Source organism: Nicotiana sylvestris, chromosome 2 (genome assembly GCF_000393655.2).
Source record: "Nicotiana sylvestris chromosome 2, ASM39365v2, whole genome shotgun sequence".
Taxonomy (NCBI): domain Eukaryota; kingdom Viridiplantae; phylum Streptophyta; class Magnoliopsida; order Solanales; family Solanaceae; genus Nicotiana; species Nicotiana sylvestris.
In genome coordinates this window covers 12,064,820-12,083,705 of record NC_091058.1, presented here as the reverse complement: position 1 = coordinate 12,083,705, position 18,886 = coordinate 12,064,820, and the positions used below count along the sequence as shown (strand labels likewise).

The 18,886-nt window shown below is 41.6% G+C and overlaps 2 protein-coding genes across 2 annotated transcripts; one reads left to right on the top strand and one right to left on the bottom strand.

Moving 5' to 3' along the window:
* LOC104244314 (putative methylesterase 11, chloroplastic) lies at window positions 1-5,639 on the bottom strand. Its single transcript, XM_009799719.2, has 5 exons — window positions 4,921-5,639; window positions 3,614-3,850; window positions 2,615-2,758; window positions 1,453-1,584; window positions 1-531 (listed from the first exon to the last, which is right to left on the bottom strand). The coding sequence occupies exons 1-5, from the start codon at window positions 5,290-5,292 to the stop codon at window positions 253-255; spliced, it is 1,164 nt and encodes a 387-aa protein (XP_009798021.2). The 5' UTR covers window positions 5,293-5,639; the 3' UTR covers window positions 1-252.
* A 3,146-nt stretch (window positions 5,640-8,785) lies between these two features.
* Window positions 8,786-9,520, top strand: LOC138882565 (uncharacterized). The gene has a single exon (XM_070163161.1). It carries the CDS (start codon window positions 8,786-8,788, stop codon window positions 9,518-9,520), a length of 735 nt encoding a protein of 244 aa, XP_070019262.1.
* The last annotated feature ends 9,366 nt before the right edge of the window (window positions 9,521-18,886 follow it).

The window sequence follows — 18,886 nt, the reverse complement described above, 5'->3', positions numbered from 1 at the left end:
GAGTTAAAAAAATAAGTTTATTTCCCTTATTATCTTAATTTCAAATATTAAAAACATCCTATTCCTAAGTGTCACTTCCATAAGGAAATTCTTACCATCACAAGTACTTTTAATCAATCAATGTATTTGGATAAATTACCAAAGAAAATGTAATTGGATAAACAGCATATGTACACGAGCAGCTACCCAGCAATGAATTGGGTACCTCAGTGCAACTTCAGGAATGCTTAGCACAAATTCAGCAAACCAACTTCAAGTCGATTGAATCCTTGAGATTTCTACCAACAATCTATGTAGGGCTTGAGGCTTGGAGAAAAAAGGCGAGTGATCAGCACCCTTAAGATGAAAAACTCGTTCTGGAGGATTATTACTAATCATGCTTTGCTGTAAGGCTATTGGTATCGCATTATCTTCTGCTGTTTCTATATAAAACCGCCTGACGGAACCATACTTTGAGTCAGACAGACAAAGCTTCTCCAAAACTGGGGAAAAGGGAATTGACCTCATTGAGACGGAAGCTAATGCAACATCCTGTACAAAATGTAAATGGTAAGAAAAGAAAGCTTAGAATATCTACTAATGCCAAAGCCCGCACAGGTATACATGTAGTACACAGATTGATTTGCTAAGTTAAGACAACAGAGAGAAAAAAAAAATGCTTTTATCTAACCATTCTCAGAAAGGGAAAAAAAAGGATTTCCATGCCTGGGTTCAACTCTGGCAAACGTTCAAGTTTTGCCTCCAGGGCTCTAGTTCAGTGGTAAGAGCACAATGCACAATGCATGGATTAAGCACATATCACAAGTTCAAACATTGCAGTGGACAAAGCCTAATATTTAAGTGGAAAAGGGTAGAGAGGCGGGCCCATTATCCACAACGTTTTGAACTATGTGCTAGCTGGTCCTCGGAGATTTTTCAGTTATCAAAAATGGAAAAGTTATAATTTCCATTTCACTTCCTTGAGTAAAACTGATCCTCTGCAAATTCAAATCACAGGTTTAGGCATCCACTGATCAATTCATACCAAGATATAGGTGCCACTGAATTACAAATTAGATAAGACGCCCAATTATACTCTGCTCTCAGGCAATGTTTACTTTGTCAGACAGAGGATTAGCAAACCTCCGAATGTTGAATCACATATACCACTCCCCGGTGCCCATATATTTAACTTTTCAGGGTCATTGACATTTTCCCAAAGAGCGATATGTTACTAATTCATATTGATAGCTTTACTCCCAAACCCTTGTCACAACTCCCAATTATAGTGGTCTTGACCAGTAATGGAAATTACAAAGATTTCAAAAGTTATCTTTTAGAGCTCGGTACATGGATAGAAAGTAAAAGTATTGCATAGAAGAGTCCAATTTTTAAAATTTGCAGGAAACGGTAGGTTTTGCCATTTTATGAACGTAAAAACGCTTCACCATCTATAACTCATAGACAACATACCTTAGCAGGACTATGGTTGAATAACAAGTCCCTCAGGAGTGACTTGTCCAAATCAATAGCGGTCGGTGGTTTGTCGTTCCCATTGGCATAGATAAATATTTGAGACTGTCTCGTTAGGTCATTTGAATCTGTCTGCAATGAGTATGAGCTTTTGTTAATAACAGGTATACTTAAAACTCTATTAGTCAAACAAGCAGCCAAAAATCTTCAATCTCAACAGTTCAAGGTACCTATGGATGTGAAATCTGTAATCCTTCAATAATATTATGCCATTGATCATGTTATTCAATACATAGAAGGAAGAGAGAGGGGGGGGGGGGCATAGAGATTCTATCAATTCTACTTAATTCACTTCATTCTAGAATTAGAATGACAAATGAAGTTTCAGGCATTTTGTCAGGTCAACCTATCCTCAACTCGACATCCTAAGTTTTGAGAGGGACTGAAAAGTTGGCGTGCAAGGTGAGTCACCTTCCCCCCCCCTCCCCCAAAGAGGAGTTTGGGAGAATTTACTCACAGTTCTCATCTCATTACAACAAGCACTTTCCCAAGAAACCAAAGAGTTCACAACTTTTTCCTCAAAGCTATAGCTAGTGCATGGAGAAACTTATATAGATGAGCATAAAGTTTCACTCCTTCACCAAAAACATAGAGCACACATTCTGTGGGTTATCCTGATGAACAGTAGATCCTTGAAGCATGTCACAGAAAAAATGCAGATCAATGAGATCCCTAAGTTTCAAAAGTGAAGTTTAAATTTTTCATGTGTATATCTAGGAATCCATGTCTTCGTTCATGAACATGGTAAACCATGAAAATATGAGATTGACTAAAGAGCAAGAACTCAAAGACCCAGCTAACTTGGTGTCTACAGTTTCAGAGAGATCAATATTCTTATCATGTAGTTTAATTGTTATAGCCCCCATGTTAAGGTACATGCCCTAAATATCCACAAGAAAAACTACTTTAAAAGTCTAGCACAGATGATCCACGCATAAAAGCTAAGATAAGGGATAAAGTGTGGGTTTCCTAAATAATCAAACTATGTGTTCAATCAAGGGAGACAAGTAAACTTACTAGAACAATGGTCCAATTGGGTACACAAGGTAGATTTACTTAATGAACCAATTGAAAGAAGTTAATCAAAATAATCAACTTTTACCTTTTGTGAGAAAATATCAAGGGCACTCTGTCCACTAGTGAGCATTGCAGCAGCAATGAAGACAGCTTTCGAAACTTTAAAGGAATAGAGCTCCATTGCAAAAGATATACATGCACCGCCAAAATCATGTCCCACCAAAATCACCTACATTGTTAAAGATATGATTCCAATTTTTAATAAACAATGGCTGAGCAAACATAGTTACTAAGAAGGGGGATAAGGATTTTCCTCTGTGATTAGGTGGGATTTGGAGATTTCACAAATCTCAGTATGCATATCTTCAATATCACGAAGCAATATATCCAAGCCCCATTCTATGACTAATTAACACGTTTAATCAGCGTAAGAAAATAGATTAGTCTAACGTAAAACTAGAAAACTTTTCCTTCATTTTATCATCAATATTTTATCTTCACCTACCTACTGCAACAAGGGCTTGGCTAGGAAGGGGGGAGGGGGTAAGACCTTTTGATTTATATATACAGCTAGTTCATATAACAACTGCTGATATGACCTTTTCCGTCTTGTTCCTATGTTTTCTGATTTAGATGCAACTCTTTGGGTCACTTGTCTCGACTTTCAGACGAATTGTGTTGAAACAGCTTGAGGTTTTGCTTATCAGAGATGTGACTGTTTATCCTTTTGTAGGTCTTCATTTGAGGAGGAGGGATGGGAGAAGGTTGCAGTTAGTGAACAACGTCTATTACAGCAAGAATGAGCAAGATCTTCCTTCAATGACAACAAACAATGGAGAAGCGCATGAATTTGCATTCGGGCACAAGAATTTTGGAACAGAAAACTTGGCAAAGCATAAAAGTGTATAGATATAATGCTTTCAAGTATGCTAAGTCCTTATAAACGCTTTTACCAGTAAATCTCCAGAAGTGGCCCCGAATTAGGAAGCAGATCATTTTTCTTTGAAGCTCTGAGTTTCCAAACGAATGCAAGATATAATAATGGGTGTCAGAATTCGATAGCTAGAAATGGTGCAGAACTAACCTTCTCTCCATCAGCAAGCTTTTCAAGGAAATCAGTGAGTGGCTGCACATATTGTGACAGACTTGCAATGCTATTTGTGTCAAAGGAATGAATGCCTGAACCAGTTAAATCAACTGCAGTAACTTTAAATCCAGCTTCTTCTAAGAGTGCAATGGTTTTATACCAACACCAGGCCCCAAATCCACCACCATGAACAAGGACAAAATGGTTTGTCTCTAAATCATCGACTTTTAATTCCTGCAAAGATAGACATCCAGAAGACTGAATATAGACAAACACAAACTAACATCATGACACCATAGTAGCAAGCAACAAGAATTTTTTTCCTTTGGAATAAATAGCAGAAAGGTTGTCTTTTTAATTTTCCTATAGCAACAATAACCCAACTGCTGTATGTATGATAACACACAAACAAGAAAATAGAAAGAAGCTAAATTCAAAAATGAGGTTGTCTATCGTTTACACTTTCTTGATGAGTTATCAGGAACTACTACTTTATTGAAGTTTTAATGACTTTAAAGGGATCGAACCACTACAAGTGAAAATATGTTCTTGAACAAGTCTAATCTAAACCTAGAAAGTGGCTCAATTCTTTCATTTATGTTTCAGATTGCAGGTAATAACAATCTATGAGGTTTAACAATCAAATCACATTAGCATCACTTGGTTGTGCTGTTTTTTTTTTCCTTTTAAAAACTTAATATACCAAATAGGTTTTTTTCTTTTCTTCTAAACAATAACTTAAACAATGTCGTTCTTGACTATTCCACTGGGTACTCAGCTACATCACACCAACATAGGCATCAGGTAATTCTGTGTAATTCTGCCCACTGAGGCTTGTTTGCACCCACCTCACTTCATTGACCTCTAGGGTGTGAACTCCATTTTCTTCTGAATATTAATATAGTTTGTACTTTCAAGCAGAGTAAAATTCTCGAGTTACATGATGCAACATCTAATTTAGGTAATTGTAAGTTAGTGTTGATTCAAATCAATGTTAGTTTTTTATTTTTCGGTGAATCCCCTTCATACTTAAATTTCACAGTGTACTTCAGTTCAATTACCTATAAGGGCAATTCTGAATAGCACAATAAAAAATCCTGAATATATTAGTCGAATATAGCAATTTTTTTATCGCAAGGTGCACTGAATCTAATCTATAATGGAATACAGCAACCGCTCAAAAGCTACGATTTAATCGCCGATCGAAAAAGGAATAGTAAAAGCGAACAAAGAAAAGGAAATCAAGCAAATGCCAGAAGTGGAAAGTAAAAAGTGGGCAAACATATGAAAAAACATATACACACCTGGTTACTAACAAGCTGGTGAGGCTGAAGAAGAGGATCAGTAAGTGACCGCGCCCTAGAGCTAGAGCTACGCGGCAGCGGTTGATTCTTCTTGGAGTTCGAATTCGGATACCGAAGCGAAGTCGAACGATCAAAAGGAACAGCGCCGCCTCCGCCTCCGCCGTTTTGCAGCTGCTGCTGAAACAGAATCGCGGCGGCGAGAGCTCGTTCCTGAATAAGGGAATCGTCTCTCTTCGTCGATCGATTCCTAGACCACCTGTTGCTTCCGTTGACGGCGCCGCCACTAACGGCAGCAGCCGCCGATTGATTCGTTAAACGCCTGGACGTTGGCCGCTTCTTCCCGGTGGAATTCCGTGAGAAACATAAACCCATTTCTGATTGATTGATGTTCACATGCAAATGGTTAATACAGGAATACGTACAATAAGGAATGCGTTTACGTACAAGTATCTGATGCTTGCGCAAAGCAGTTGAGAGTTGAGCGAGAAGAAGATGGTTACCAGTTCCACTATTGCTTTATTTGCTTAGAACTGTTTTTGTTTGTAAAGCTGATCAAAAGCGTGGAATGGATATGAAGATGGCCATGATTTTGATTTTTATTACTAAAATAACCTCGGTTTAACAACCACATTTCTTACTAATATTTTCCTCTTATGTACCAAAAGTTTCCATCAAGGGCAAAGGAAAACAGAAAAGGAGAAATAAAACGGAACGTGTGTAGGATTTCAAGGGAGGCAGTTGGATTTAAGGATGCTCATGGGCGTGGAAGTTATACATTTGTCATTCGTACATATATTTAATCATACATAATTAAGTGACATATAATTTTACCTTAATATTTAACATATAAGTATTTGCATATAACTCCTTTAAATTTATATTGTGCTTGCAGTTCGTTTATATCATTTCATTCTATTTTATTGTATTCAATAACCTACAAAAAATTTCGTTCTTCTGACAATAAATCATCTAAAATTAAGTACAAAATCTATCATATTGCTATCTCCCGTAAATATTAGGAGTAAATGCTAAGGAATATATGAACAAATCGATAACAATTTTAGTTGCGAGAAGGTCTCATTAATTTAAATTGAAATGTGAAGAAATTGCTTTTTTAGGGAGAGAGACGTAACGTTTTAAAGTAGGAATTTGCTAATCCAAGTATACGCTCCTGCTTTTTCCCACTAACTAGCTCGTGTGACCTCAAAAAAGCACCTTTTCCCTGTTCTAACCAACACACCTCAAAAGCTTTTCTTCTTTTCTCAGCACGGCTCTTTACATCTCATTTTACTTAATTTATTCTTGCTTTTTCTCTCTGCCCTTGATCTAAACTTGCTTAATTAGTCTAGTACTAGTATTATGTCTTTAGGTCAATATACTAAGTACTACTGATGTTAGTTACTAAAATCTAAAGACTAAATAAATCTAGCAGCAAAACTGAAAGCAACGCGTCCCTAAATCAAAGAAATAAAGACTGAAGTGCAAAGGGAGGAGGCAGGCAACTAGGTTCTGGCCGGCAAAACTGACGCTGTTGATTCCAGGTCTCTGTTCAGATGTCAGCATTTACTGAAAACAATGAAAGCGCAATAAAGTAATAAACCATCTTCCCGTGGTAGTACTAAACATGATTCTTTCTGTTTAAAGCGATTTTATCAACTACCATATCGTCCGTCTATTCGTTTCAGCATTCATTTAGCTGTTTCTTCGAACAGCTAGTAGGCAAGCCTTTTCTTTTCATTGTACGGCTAATTATTGAGGCTATAATCCAAGATCAACTCATTTACAGTTACTAGCTGGTGGTTGGGTTGAATGGCACATTCCAATTTTCTTCTTTTTATTTTTTTCCTAATGTCGCCATTAGAGCCCACCTTTCAGAAGAATCTCTTGTATTCACGTTTTATTGACCAAAATATCCATGTGTTATGTTTGATTTGATGTAAAATGTTTGTATTTCTTAAATTAATTTTAGTGTTGTATGGGTCCAAATTTGACCGATCACGACCAACGACGAGTACGACAAACGACAGGGTCTCCTTGAGTCGATGTCCGATGGAGACGACCTTAAGGCCAAGAAGAGACTATACGACCCTTGTAGTAGCGTAAGCACATTAGGCGACATTAGGAATATTCCGTCGAATATTCCTTGTATTTTGTCTTTTACAATTTAGAAGAGTTCCTCTCTTAGTATAAAAGGGAGACAATAACCCTCTAACAAGGGATCCAGACTTTTGGAGAGATTACTATTCTTGAATGAAAAGAAACTTAGTGACCATTTCTCTTTATCTATTGTTCTTTCTAGAGATTATTATATTCAGCTAAGATTTACTCCCTCATCTTTGATTGATTTGTTCAAAAAGGTTTTAATATCTTTTGAGTCAAACAATTTGGCGCCGTGTGTGGGGATTTCTATAGCTGAAATCGTAGTATTCATCTAGATTCTTGAAAGAAATAACAGCTCCATAAAATCCAACGATGGCGGGAAAGGGAGAAGCGAGGCTAAAAGCAGTAGAGGGTGTCACAAATAACTTCCTGAATTCCCTCAACGAGGCTAGTGGAGAAGACAATGAAAATGCAACACTAAGCGCTACACCTGAGGGTGAGATCTCACCTCCTCCGCACGGGGATCTAACGATCTTGCGCGAGAAAGGAACCTCAACATTCTCAACAGGAGAAGCACCACCAATTGTCAAAAGGCTACTAGAAGAATGGTTAACGAGTACCTTGAGCAACATGCTCGAGAAACCCATTCAGGGAGGTGTCGAAGACACGCTACCCACAGAAACCGCAGCTGCTGCCGATGAGCCAAGCGCTACACAAACAGGTAACACCCGCACTGTTACTGATGCAGGTGACGATGCACTTATGGCCATCTTAAAGAAAATAGAAGAGATGGAAAATGAGAACAAAACACTCCGCGACCAGATGAAGGAACACCAGGAAGGGGTCGATAAAATACCAGGCACTCCGAAGCTACTACCAAAACGCGATGTGGGTCGATTCGTCGAACAACCATATAGCGAAGGGGCAGCTCCCCATTCTATTCCAAAGACCTTCAAAATGCCGCCATATTTGAAAATATATGATGGCACCACGGACCCGGAAGACCACCAAATCCATTACGTTACCGCAGTAAAGGGTAACGATTTATCAAAGGAACATCTGCCATCTGTATTGCTGAAAAAGTTTGGCAAAACTCTGACAAGGGGAGCGCTGACATGGTATTCCCAACTACCAGCACGGTCGATATCCACGTTCGAAGAGATGGCAGACAAGTTCGTCACCGCGCACGCGAGAGCAAAAAAGGCAGAAGCTAGGGTTAATGATATCTTCGCCGTCAGGAAAACGACATGCGAGGGACTTCGAGATTTCCTAGCCCGATTCAACAGAGTAAAGATGAGCCTACCAAACGTGTCAGAAGGGATGACAATATCATCCTTTCAAAACGGGCTAAACAGAAACGGGTTAAAAGCAACCAAAAAGCTACTCAGTAGACTCATGAAGTACCCCCTACCACGTGGGAAGAGATCCACAATGCTAATTGCGCCAAGTGAGGGCAGACGAGGATGACCTAAATGGCCCGCTTCACCAATTAACATCAGTCAAGACCGAGACAAGGAGAGATCGCCACCATGACGGGCGAAGGGAAAAACTACTACATTTCAATCGAGAAAGACACCAGCCTTATATCCGAACATCCAATCCTCCACCTCCACGACATGCAGATGTCGCGCCACGACATACCGCACCCTCCCGAAATAAAAGAGGTATGCCTCCACTACTATCTGCTCATAACTTTTGTGTTTCCCCCTCAAAAATAGTGTACGCACTGGAGAAGTTCGGCACGAAGGTGCAGTGCCCGCAAAAGATGAAGTCGAACCCAAGCACAAGAAGGTCAAACGTCCTGTGTGAGTTCCACCAGGAAAGAGGACACAAGACCGATGACTGCATAGGTCTGCGGCAAGAAGTAGTAAGGATCTTAAACCAGAGATACCTGAAAGAATTGCTGAGCGACAAAGGACGAGCCAACTTCGCTCGAGGGCGCGATCAACCTCAAGGACCTCCAAAGCCACCATTACTAGCTCGTACCATACAAATGATCATTGGCAGCAACGACGATACGGTAATCAACCATGTGAAACTCACCACCACAAATAAACACAAACGAACCGTCGTCCACGAACAGTATGACGACCTCGAAGATAGTATCATCTTCGATAAGTCAGATACCGACGATTTGTCTTTCCCTCACTATGATGCTTTGGTTATAACTTTACGCATCGTAGATACAGATGTAAAAAGAGTAATGGTGGATGACGGAAGTGGTGCGTGTATTGTTCACCCACAAGTTCTCATGCAAATGAGGCTCGAGGATAAAATAATACCGCGTTGCATAACACTAACGGGTTTTAATAATGCAGTAGAGCGGACATCTGGAGAAATAGTGCTATTTGTCCTGGCAGGAGGGGTTACCCTAGAAACGACATTCCATGTCATGAACCAGGAAACAACCTATAATGCCATCATAGGACGACCATGGATACACGCCATGCGAGCCGTCCCATCAAGTTTCTATCAAGTAATCAAATTTCTTATCCCATAGGGGATATTCAGCATCCGAGGCGAGCCACGCACCGCCCAAGAATGTTACCGGATTGCCCAAGATTGCACACACACCAAATAACTAAAATGGGCAAGTGCGGAGGGATAACAATCAACCATGTCGGGAACCAAACCTAACATACAAGTAGAGGCCATCAAAGACCCGGATATCGTAGAAGCTTGCCAAGCCACCGTAGAAGATCTTGATCCCGTCCAATTAAATAACATTGATAGCACAAAAAAGGCTTATATTGGACATAACCTCTCGGAGCCAGGTAAGTATCGTGAGTTCTTAACTAACAACGCCGATTTGTTTGCCTTTTACCACTCAGATATGCCAGGAATCCCGAGGGATATCGCCACACACAAGCTGAATGTCGATACGCTTTACTCGCTTGTAAGGCAAATGGGGAGAAATTTCAATGTCACAAATCAATGAGGCGGTCAGCGAGGAGGTTGATAAACTACTCGCCAATGGTTCCATCAGAGAATAAAAATACCCCTAGTGGGTCACCAATATGGTTATGGTCAAAAAGAAGAACGTGAATGGCGGATGTGTGTCGATTTCACTAATCTAAACAAAGCATGCCCAAAGGACTCCTTTCCATTACCTCACATCGACCAACTTATCGATGCAACAGTGGGGCATGAACTGCTGAGCTTCTTGGACGCCTACTCCGGTTATAACCAAATTCTAAGGACTGAAGAAGATCAAGAAAAAATAACTTTCATCACTCACCAAGGAACGTACTGCTATAAAGTGATGTTGTTCGGGCTAAGAATGCAGGGACCACGTATCAGAGGTTAGTCACCAAAATGTTCAAAGAACAACTCGGTAAGACCATGGGGGTTTACATCGACGACATGCTGGTAAAGTCGACAAAGAAAGAGGATCACATTGGCCATCTAAAGGAAGCCTTCAAGATATTAAGGCAGTACGGGATGAAATTGAATCCCGAAAAATGCGCCTTCGGCGTAACTTCAGGAAAGTTCCTCGGTTTCCTAGTCTCACAAAGGGGCATCGAGGTCAATCCAGATCAGATCAGGGTCATCGATGCAATACCAGAGATACTGACCAGCAAAAAGCAGGTGCAAAAATTAACAGGGCGAATAGCCGCCCTATCAAGGTTCATTTCACGATCCTCGGATAGATGTTACAAGTTCTTCAATGTGCTAAGAAAAGACCTTGGGCTGCAATGAAATAAAGAATGCGTCGACGCCCTGAGAAAATTGAAAGCATATCTATTTTCGCCACCACTACTCGTCAAAGCGGACCCGGGTGAATGTCTACTTGTGTATCTAGCAGTTTCCAAAGTTGTAGTAAGCGCAGTCTTGGTACGTGAAAATAAAGGTATGCAATCTCCGATTTACTATATCAGCAAAACCTTAATCGATGCCGAAACAAGGTACCTTTACATTGAAAAACTAGCTCTGGCATTAGTCGTAGCTTCACGAAAGCTTAGACCGTACTTTCAATGTCACCCCATAAAGGTGGTAACAACCTCCCCCCTGAAAGGTATCCTACACAAACCCGAACTATCAGGTATACTGGCCAAGTAGGCCATAGAACTAAGTGAGCATGACATAACTACCAATCGCGAACTGCTATTAAGTCGTAGGTGCTCGCCGACTTTGTCGCTGATTTCAACACGGAAATATTGCCCGAGGTAGAACAAGAAGCGCTCCGCGTTTTCTCACACAATGACCTCTGGGTTCTCTACACCGACAATGCCTCCAATACCTCGGGATCGGGACTGGGATTCATCTTCGAAGTCCTTATAGGCAAAGTAATTCGCTAGTCCATACGATGCCCTGAGATGACTAACAACAAGGTTGAGTATGAGGTTGTGATCGCAGGTTTGAAGATAACCCTCAAATATGGCGCCCGACGACTCGTCCTCCATTGCGACTCTCAACTCGTGGTGAACCAAGTCACCGGGACTTTCCAAATCAAAGAACAGAGACTACAAAAGTACCAGTCGAAAATTCATAAACTACTGCTTGAATTCGATGAATGCCGCCTCGACCAAATACCCATGGCGCGGAATATCGAAGAAGATGTCCTCGCCAAACTACCAAAAATATCAACAAGGAAAACGTGGTCACCCTCCTCCATTCCGCAATAGATCACGTCGAGGTACATTTTATAAACTTAACTTGGGACTGGTGTAACCGCCTCGTAGCATATTTGCAGGAGGGAACGCTCTCACAAGATAAAAAAGAAGCCAAAAAACACCGAGTACAGGCAGCCCAGTACAGCCTCGTAAACGGTGATCTCTATAAAAGAACATTCGGCGGCCCCCTAGCCAAATGTCTTGGGCCAAATCAAACAAGGCGAGTACTAGAAGAAGTACACAAAGGGCACTGCGATACCCACACAGGAAACCGCGCCCTCGTCTGATGCATCATCCGCGCCGGATACTACTGGCCCACCATGAAAAAGAAACAGCGGACTATGTCAGGAGATGTGAATAATGCCAAAAGTACACACCTATGATACATCAAGCAGGGGAACTGCTTCACTCCGTCACTTCGCCATGACCATCCATAAAGTGCGGAATGGACATAGTCGGCCCCCTCCTAGCAGGACGAGGTAAGGTAAACTTCCTTTTAGTTTTAACTAATTACTTCTCTAAATGGGTGGAAGCAGGTGCATACACTCAGATACGTGAGCAGGAGGTCATCACATTCATATGGAAAAACATAATATGCCGTTTTGGCATCCCCAAAGAAATCAGTTGCGACAACGGACCTCAGTTCGTCGGAAAGAGAACGACTGAGTTTTTCGAAAAATAGCACATCAAACGAATACTCTCCACGCCATATCACCCTACCACCAATGGTCAAGCCGAATCCTCCAACAAAGTAATACTGAATATATTGAAAAAGAAGTTTGAGGATGCTAAAGGGCTATGACCTGAACTACTGCCGGAAGTATTATGGGCATACCGCACTACGCCAAAAACCAGCATAGGTGAAATGCCATATTCACTGGTATACGGGACTGACGTAGTTATACCCATCGAGGTCGGAGAACCCAGTTTGAGATTCTCCAACGAGAGCGGACCAAGCAACGACGAAAGTAGGCTACAAGATCTGGATGAAGTCGAAGAACGGAGAGACATGGCCCACATAAGAATGGTAGCCCAGAAGTAGCAAGTAGAAAGATACTACTACAAGGGAGCCAAGATGCGACCGCTCAAAGTCGGAGATTACGTCCTCAAGGCTAAAACACAAGCATCAAAAGACCCTAATGAGGGAAAATGGGGAAAGAACTGGGATGGACCATACAAAATCACAGCTGCAGCAAATAAAGGAGAATTCCAATTAGAAACAATGGAGGGAAAACTACTCCAAAACAACTGGAATGTCGCCCATCTCAAGTACTTCCACTTCTAAAAGTAGGCGTTATCTTAGTCGTACTCTTTTTCCCTCACCCGATTTTTTTCCCAATCGGGTTTTCCCAGGAAGGTTTTTAACGAGGCGGTAAGGGAGACGAATCGAGGATCGAAGTGCGGTTCATTACCTCGACCCGTCGACATGATCTCTGGAGCGAAGTAATGAAGGTATTGGATATATTTAATCAAATCTCCATTGTATGTGCAGAGTCAACATGTGATTCTCATAAGAATTTAATCAAATCTCCATTATATGAACAAAGTCGACATGTTTTCCTACGGGAATACGATCAAATCTCCAAATGGCCAAGGCCCTCGACAAAAACATGAGTTCGACCTTGTTCGAACTACGACGGGATCCTACTTTGACGATAGCTTGAAGCAACGTCCCAATGGCCAAGGCCATCGAAAAAAACATGAGTTCGACCTCGTTCGAACTACGACGGGATCCCACTTCGACCACAGTTAGAAGCAACATCCTAATGGCCAAGGCCATCGGCGAAAAAAAGAATCTTCGCCCAAAAGCTAAATCAACTTAGCAACTCGACCGGTATCCCCGACACCATAAACATTGCAAAGAAGAACAAATCGACAAAATAAATTTTACATTGCATCAAAATAACATTTACTAGGTTGTTCTGATGGTAAGCAACCTCTACTTCCAACCAAGAGGTTGTGAGTTCGAGTCTCCCCAAGAGCAAAGGTGGGAAGTTCTTGGAGGGAAGGATGCCGAGGGTCTATTTGGAAACAGCCTCTCTACCTCAGGGTAGGGTAAGGTCTGCGTACACACTACCCTCCCCAGACTCCACTAAGTGGGATTATACTGGGTTGTTGTGTTGTTGTATCAAAATAACATTTACACTTGTCCTTACAAACGGGCTCAAGTACGCCCCTACAAAAACCAAAATAAAAGCAAGTACAAACAAAGGACTACACATCATCCCCGGTGGGGTAAATGTCTTCATACCACGATTCCGAATCAAGACGGTTCACATCATTAGAATTGATGTCATCCCCGTCAGGTGTGAGAGGGTCGTACCCACATGCCTCACGAGCTGCATGAGCTTCGGTGTGCACAGCATGAAGTTCCACCTCAGTTGCCCTCCCTTCGGCGCCAAAAGTCCTATACACGTCAAGACGAGCCTCAGCATGAACCCACAACTCATACAAACGATGGGGCACGACCGGATCGGCTGAGGCACGAGACGTGAAAGGCTGTGAACATCAACTTGCCTCCTCCGCCCTCAGCGAGGCCACTTGTCCATTTAACAAAGACAGCTCCGCCTCCAGCTCTTTGACACGCCCTTCAAGCCCCGCGACTTTATGACTAGAGGCCTCCTTCTCTTCAGCCAACTCCGACCTACAAACATGGAGAGCCTCCTCCAAAGATGCAGTTCCAGAAATAGCTGCCGTCAATTTATTAGTACTGATGTTCAGCTTGCCCTTAAGCCCCTCTACCTCCGCCACCCTCGCACTCAATTCGGGGGTCAAGCTGGCCACCTTCCCCTGCAAGTCAGCATTCTCGGCCATCACCCCCTACTCAACTCGAGCTCATCATCCTTCACTTTAAGAGAAGCCTCGAGCTCACTGTTATGGGCGACAACCCTTATAATCTCCTCATCCTTATCCCTCTACTCTTCGATTTTACGCTCTAGTTGGCCCTTCCCCTATTTGAGCCCCTCACGAAACAACTGAAATTTGGGGTCCTGGTGATAAATTTCGGGCCATGCACGATGCTTAGCACAATACTGCTGATATTTGGACGACATTTTCTCATAAAGTCCCGTCCTTTTCCTTTCCCTACGCTCTCGCTCAATCTCCATGACAAGGGTCTGACAAAAAAAGGGAGAAGTTAGAAACAAAATACAGAACGACGATCACCACACAAACCCAATGACGAAAATGGGAGGAAATACACCTACCTATAAGGCCATACCGACGACCTTCTGAGGCAACTCCACGTCGCTCATCACCCTAAGCACCTCATTTTTAGGGGCATCATATAGAGGAGCCAGAGCAGATGGCACTTGCTCGCAGTTCAACAACAAGTTGTAGTCCCCTAGGACGACTATGTGATGATCAGACCCCTCCGTTCTAACCTCCACATGAGTATGGAGACCTACGAACTCATTGATATCCTCTGGGTCAACATCTGAACCTGAGCTTCTACCCTCAACACGATGCCCTCCAATGTTGGACAACGCACCACCCTCAGTAGAGCGTACTGAACCGGCTCCCAGGTAAAACCCTTCCACTTGGGGAGACCTCCCCGATAAAATGGCATTAGCCATGAAAGCGGGCACGGGTGCCGTCTGTGACGTCCTGCCTCTATCAGCCTCCACGACCACACTCTTCCCGAGCTCTACCCTTCTCTTTTTTCTCGACAACAACTCGTCCCCATTAGAAGATTCATCTAAAGGGTGTGAGGCCGGTACTGAAGAAGCCTTCTCCCTCACAACCACATCTCGAGAAGGACCTACTAATTGAGTACGTTGAGGATGATCCTCTCGGATAGATTCACACAAAATAAACTGCCTATCCATGGCAGCACCGGCCTATCGGAACACAGGAATTGGCGCCCTCCGCCTGGAAGCTCCTCAACCTATCGCCACAAAGGGTCGTATTAAGAAACAACATCATAGGGCCAACGCAGGGGTAAGGAAAACATTTACCAGATAAAACTTTAGGTCCATAACGCTTTACGAAGGTGGGTCAATCTCGGGTTTCTGTTGCATAAGGCAACAGGCGAGCTACCCAGTCCCTAATATCCGCGATAGGGCGAGGTGGACGTCCCAGAGCTGCAAACAGGAAACAAACAAACTTTAAAATGAATACAGACGAAGAAAGAGTAAAAAGGGTGACGACACTTACGGGTCTCATTATCGCTCTAGGAACCTGGCGGAGTCAGAAACGATATGTTCGATTTTGATGAAGAAGTACTTGTGCCAAAACTTGCAGCTTGCCCGGTCGTCTGTCCCGACCACCAACCCTTTCGTGCCACCAAACCTCAACTACATCATGGTACCCCTATGGAAGCCAGGCGTGAACAGACACAAAAGGTGGTAGATAGAAACGTTACACTCCGCCAACTCTGCATACTTGGTTAGCAGCAGAAGTACCTTGAGCGTATGCGACGAAAGTTGCGCCGGACAAACTTGGTAGAACCTATAAAATTCTTCCGCTAAGGGGAAAAGAGGAAGAGTGTAGCCAATCATGAAAGGGTACTCATAGAAAACGCAATACCCAGGTCTGTGGACATCTACGTAATCTCTCCCCGCCGAAATCATATCTACATGAGCGAGAATACCATACTTTACACGAAGAGCATCGATATGAACTTGCTCCGTCTCAGAAAACACGGGCTCCAGAGTAGGAGGGGGATCTTTGAGGAAGTCACTCTGGGATAAGGGGTGCCTCGGTAGTAACTCCTCCACCGTAGGAAGGCTGTCACCCTTTTCCACCCCCGTATCTTCGCCGCCAAAAAGGGGCACCGTGGACAAGGGGGTGGCCTTAGGAACCTCTTCACGGGAACGATGAGACCTTGGCATAATATCGTTCAAAAGGATATCAACACAAAGGGAAAAAGGAAGAATAAGCTTCGAATGAAGAACGTAAGAAGAGACAGAAGGATATGGGAGCAAATTCAGAAGAGTGAAAGAAGTTGTCAGGAGTGAAATGGCTAAAAATTTTCGAAAAAACAAACCCTTCACCTATTTATAGGATTGGGTGGCGCCAAAATCGAGGTGGCAGGTTGCAAAGCAGAGCAAGAATCGAAGCATCAAGCCGTCAATTCCTGCCTCGAAAATCGTAAAGCTGACATCACTTCCCGGTAAAGTGTATTACTCGGTGTCTTGCTGAACACGCTGACCGACCCCCGTTTAGCCACGTCGTAACGTCTTAACGGGTCAAATTTCTCCATAAGAACGTATGAAGTCCGCTCATCGAGGACGCACCCGGTTGCAACCCCGACAAGCGGGGGGACTAACTGTATGGGTCCAAATTTGACCGATCACGACCAACGACGAGTACGACAAACGACGAGGTCTCCTTGAGTCGATGTCCCGATGGAGACGACCTTAAGACCAAGAAGAGACTGTACGATCCTTGTAGTAGTGTAAGCCCATTAGGGGACATTAGAAATATTCCGTCGAATATTTCTTGTATTTTGTCTTTTACAATTTAGAAGAGTTCCTCTCTTAGTATAAAAGGGAGACAATAACCCTCTAACAAGAGATCTAGACTTTTGGAGAGATTACTATTCTTGAATGAAAAGAAACTTAGTGACCATCTTGTCTGTATCTATTGTTCTTCCTAGAGATTATTATATTAAGCTAAGATTTACTCCCTCATCTTTGATTGATTTGTTCAAAAAGATTTTAATATTTTTTGACTCAAACAAGTGCTTGATTGCCTTGAATTATTAATAATACCAAAAGTTAGGACCCTCCGTATACAATAATAATATACCCCGTCTAATTCCACGAATTTAAAAATATAGTGTGTATGGATACCTTATTTCTATATTGTGAAGGTAAAGAAACGGTATAAAAAGTCTTTTCTTTTGATTAGTCTTTCAATTAATATTGAATGCTTCCTCCAAGTTTCCAACGCTTGTCAAAGTCCATATTAACCTTATGCCCGTGATGGGCGTTCGTTCTTTTTTTCCGCCGGGATGGCATGTTATTACAATATGAAACAAAAAAAAAACGCAAAGGACTAACTTGTCTATAACGTATAGGTTTTTTACACAAAACCCAAATGCCGCGGAGATGCTACTAAAACTAAAGAAAGAGAATAAATATGAGCAAATAGCCTGATACAGTACAGATCCTGACTATAATGTTACTCCTTCTATCTAAAAAAAGCATAAAAGAAAGACTAAGAGGTGGAAAGGTAAAGCTAAAGCTAGTGGTAAGTGGTAACCACTTCCATACATAAAGGCTAACCCCATAGTCTTTTTCCCCTTTAGTTCACTTCCCAGCTACGCAGATCGTAACTTTATATCCAATAAAATATTACGGTAATAAATTCATATCCTCTTGTACACCTCTTCTGATTGCTTCTGAGTTCTGCCTCTCATTTGGGAATTTTAGATTAATTTATCCTTGCTTTCTAAATTAAACATTTTATGCTGATGAACCTGAATTCGAAGTTAGTAATGAGAATTAGGAAAACAAGCAAACTTAAAATAAATAAAAAGTTGTTAGTAATTTATCAATTGAAAAAAAGAGAGACGATATCACATGAGCCGTCATTGTAATATAGTTAAATTTCCCACCTAGGATTAAGAAGTAATTTGCAACGGCCTGTGATGAAATAATAATATCTATGATATGGTGAATAGCCTTGAGTTAGCCTATTGCCCTGAAAGAGAGCACTTTGCACGAATGTCATCTCTTTCCATATTGCTACAAGTACTTACTTAAAGTACTTTCAAAAAGCATATCCTATTTAGTAGGTTCGTTAAAGATGACGCTTGGTAGATTGGTAGAGATGCGACATAAAAGAATACTCTCTCCTGTTCACAATAAGTGACCAATTTATTTTTATCACGTTCATTAAGAAAATATTAAATTCTATACAAAAATACCTAGTATGACTAAACTACTCTTAATTAAATATTTAATGTGAGGAGTAAGAAAACTTTTTAGGGATATGTACATAAAGGTAATTTTATAAAAACAAATTGAATTCTTTCTTGATTATATAAATGGATACTTATTTTGGACCAAAATAAAAAAGCAAATTGACCACTTATTGTAGACCGCATGGAATATTATTATAAGGGAAACTTTGGGAAGTGAAATATTTAAATTGTTGTGATCAATCGTTATAAATCTATATATAAATATAAAGTTGGGAATTGACAATATGATATGGCTGTCCTCTAAAGCCATCATTCTTATTTATCTTTTTTTCTATTTTTTTGGACTTTCATCCTAAATTTAGTACAATCTCCATTTATTAAA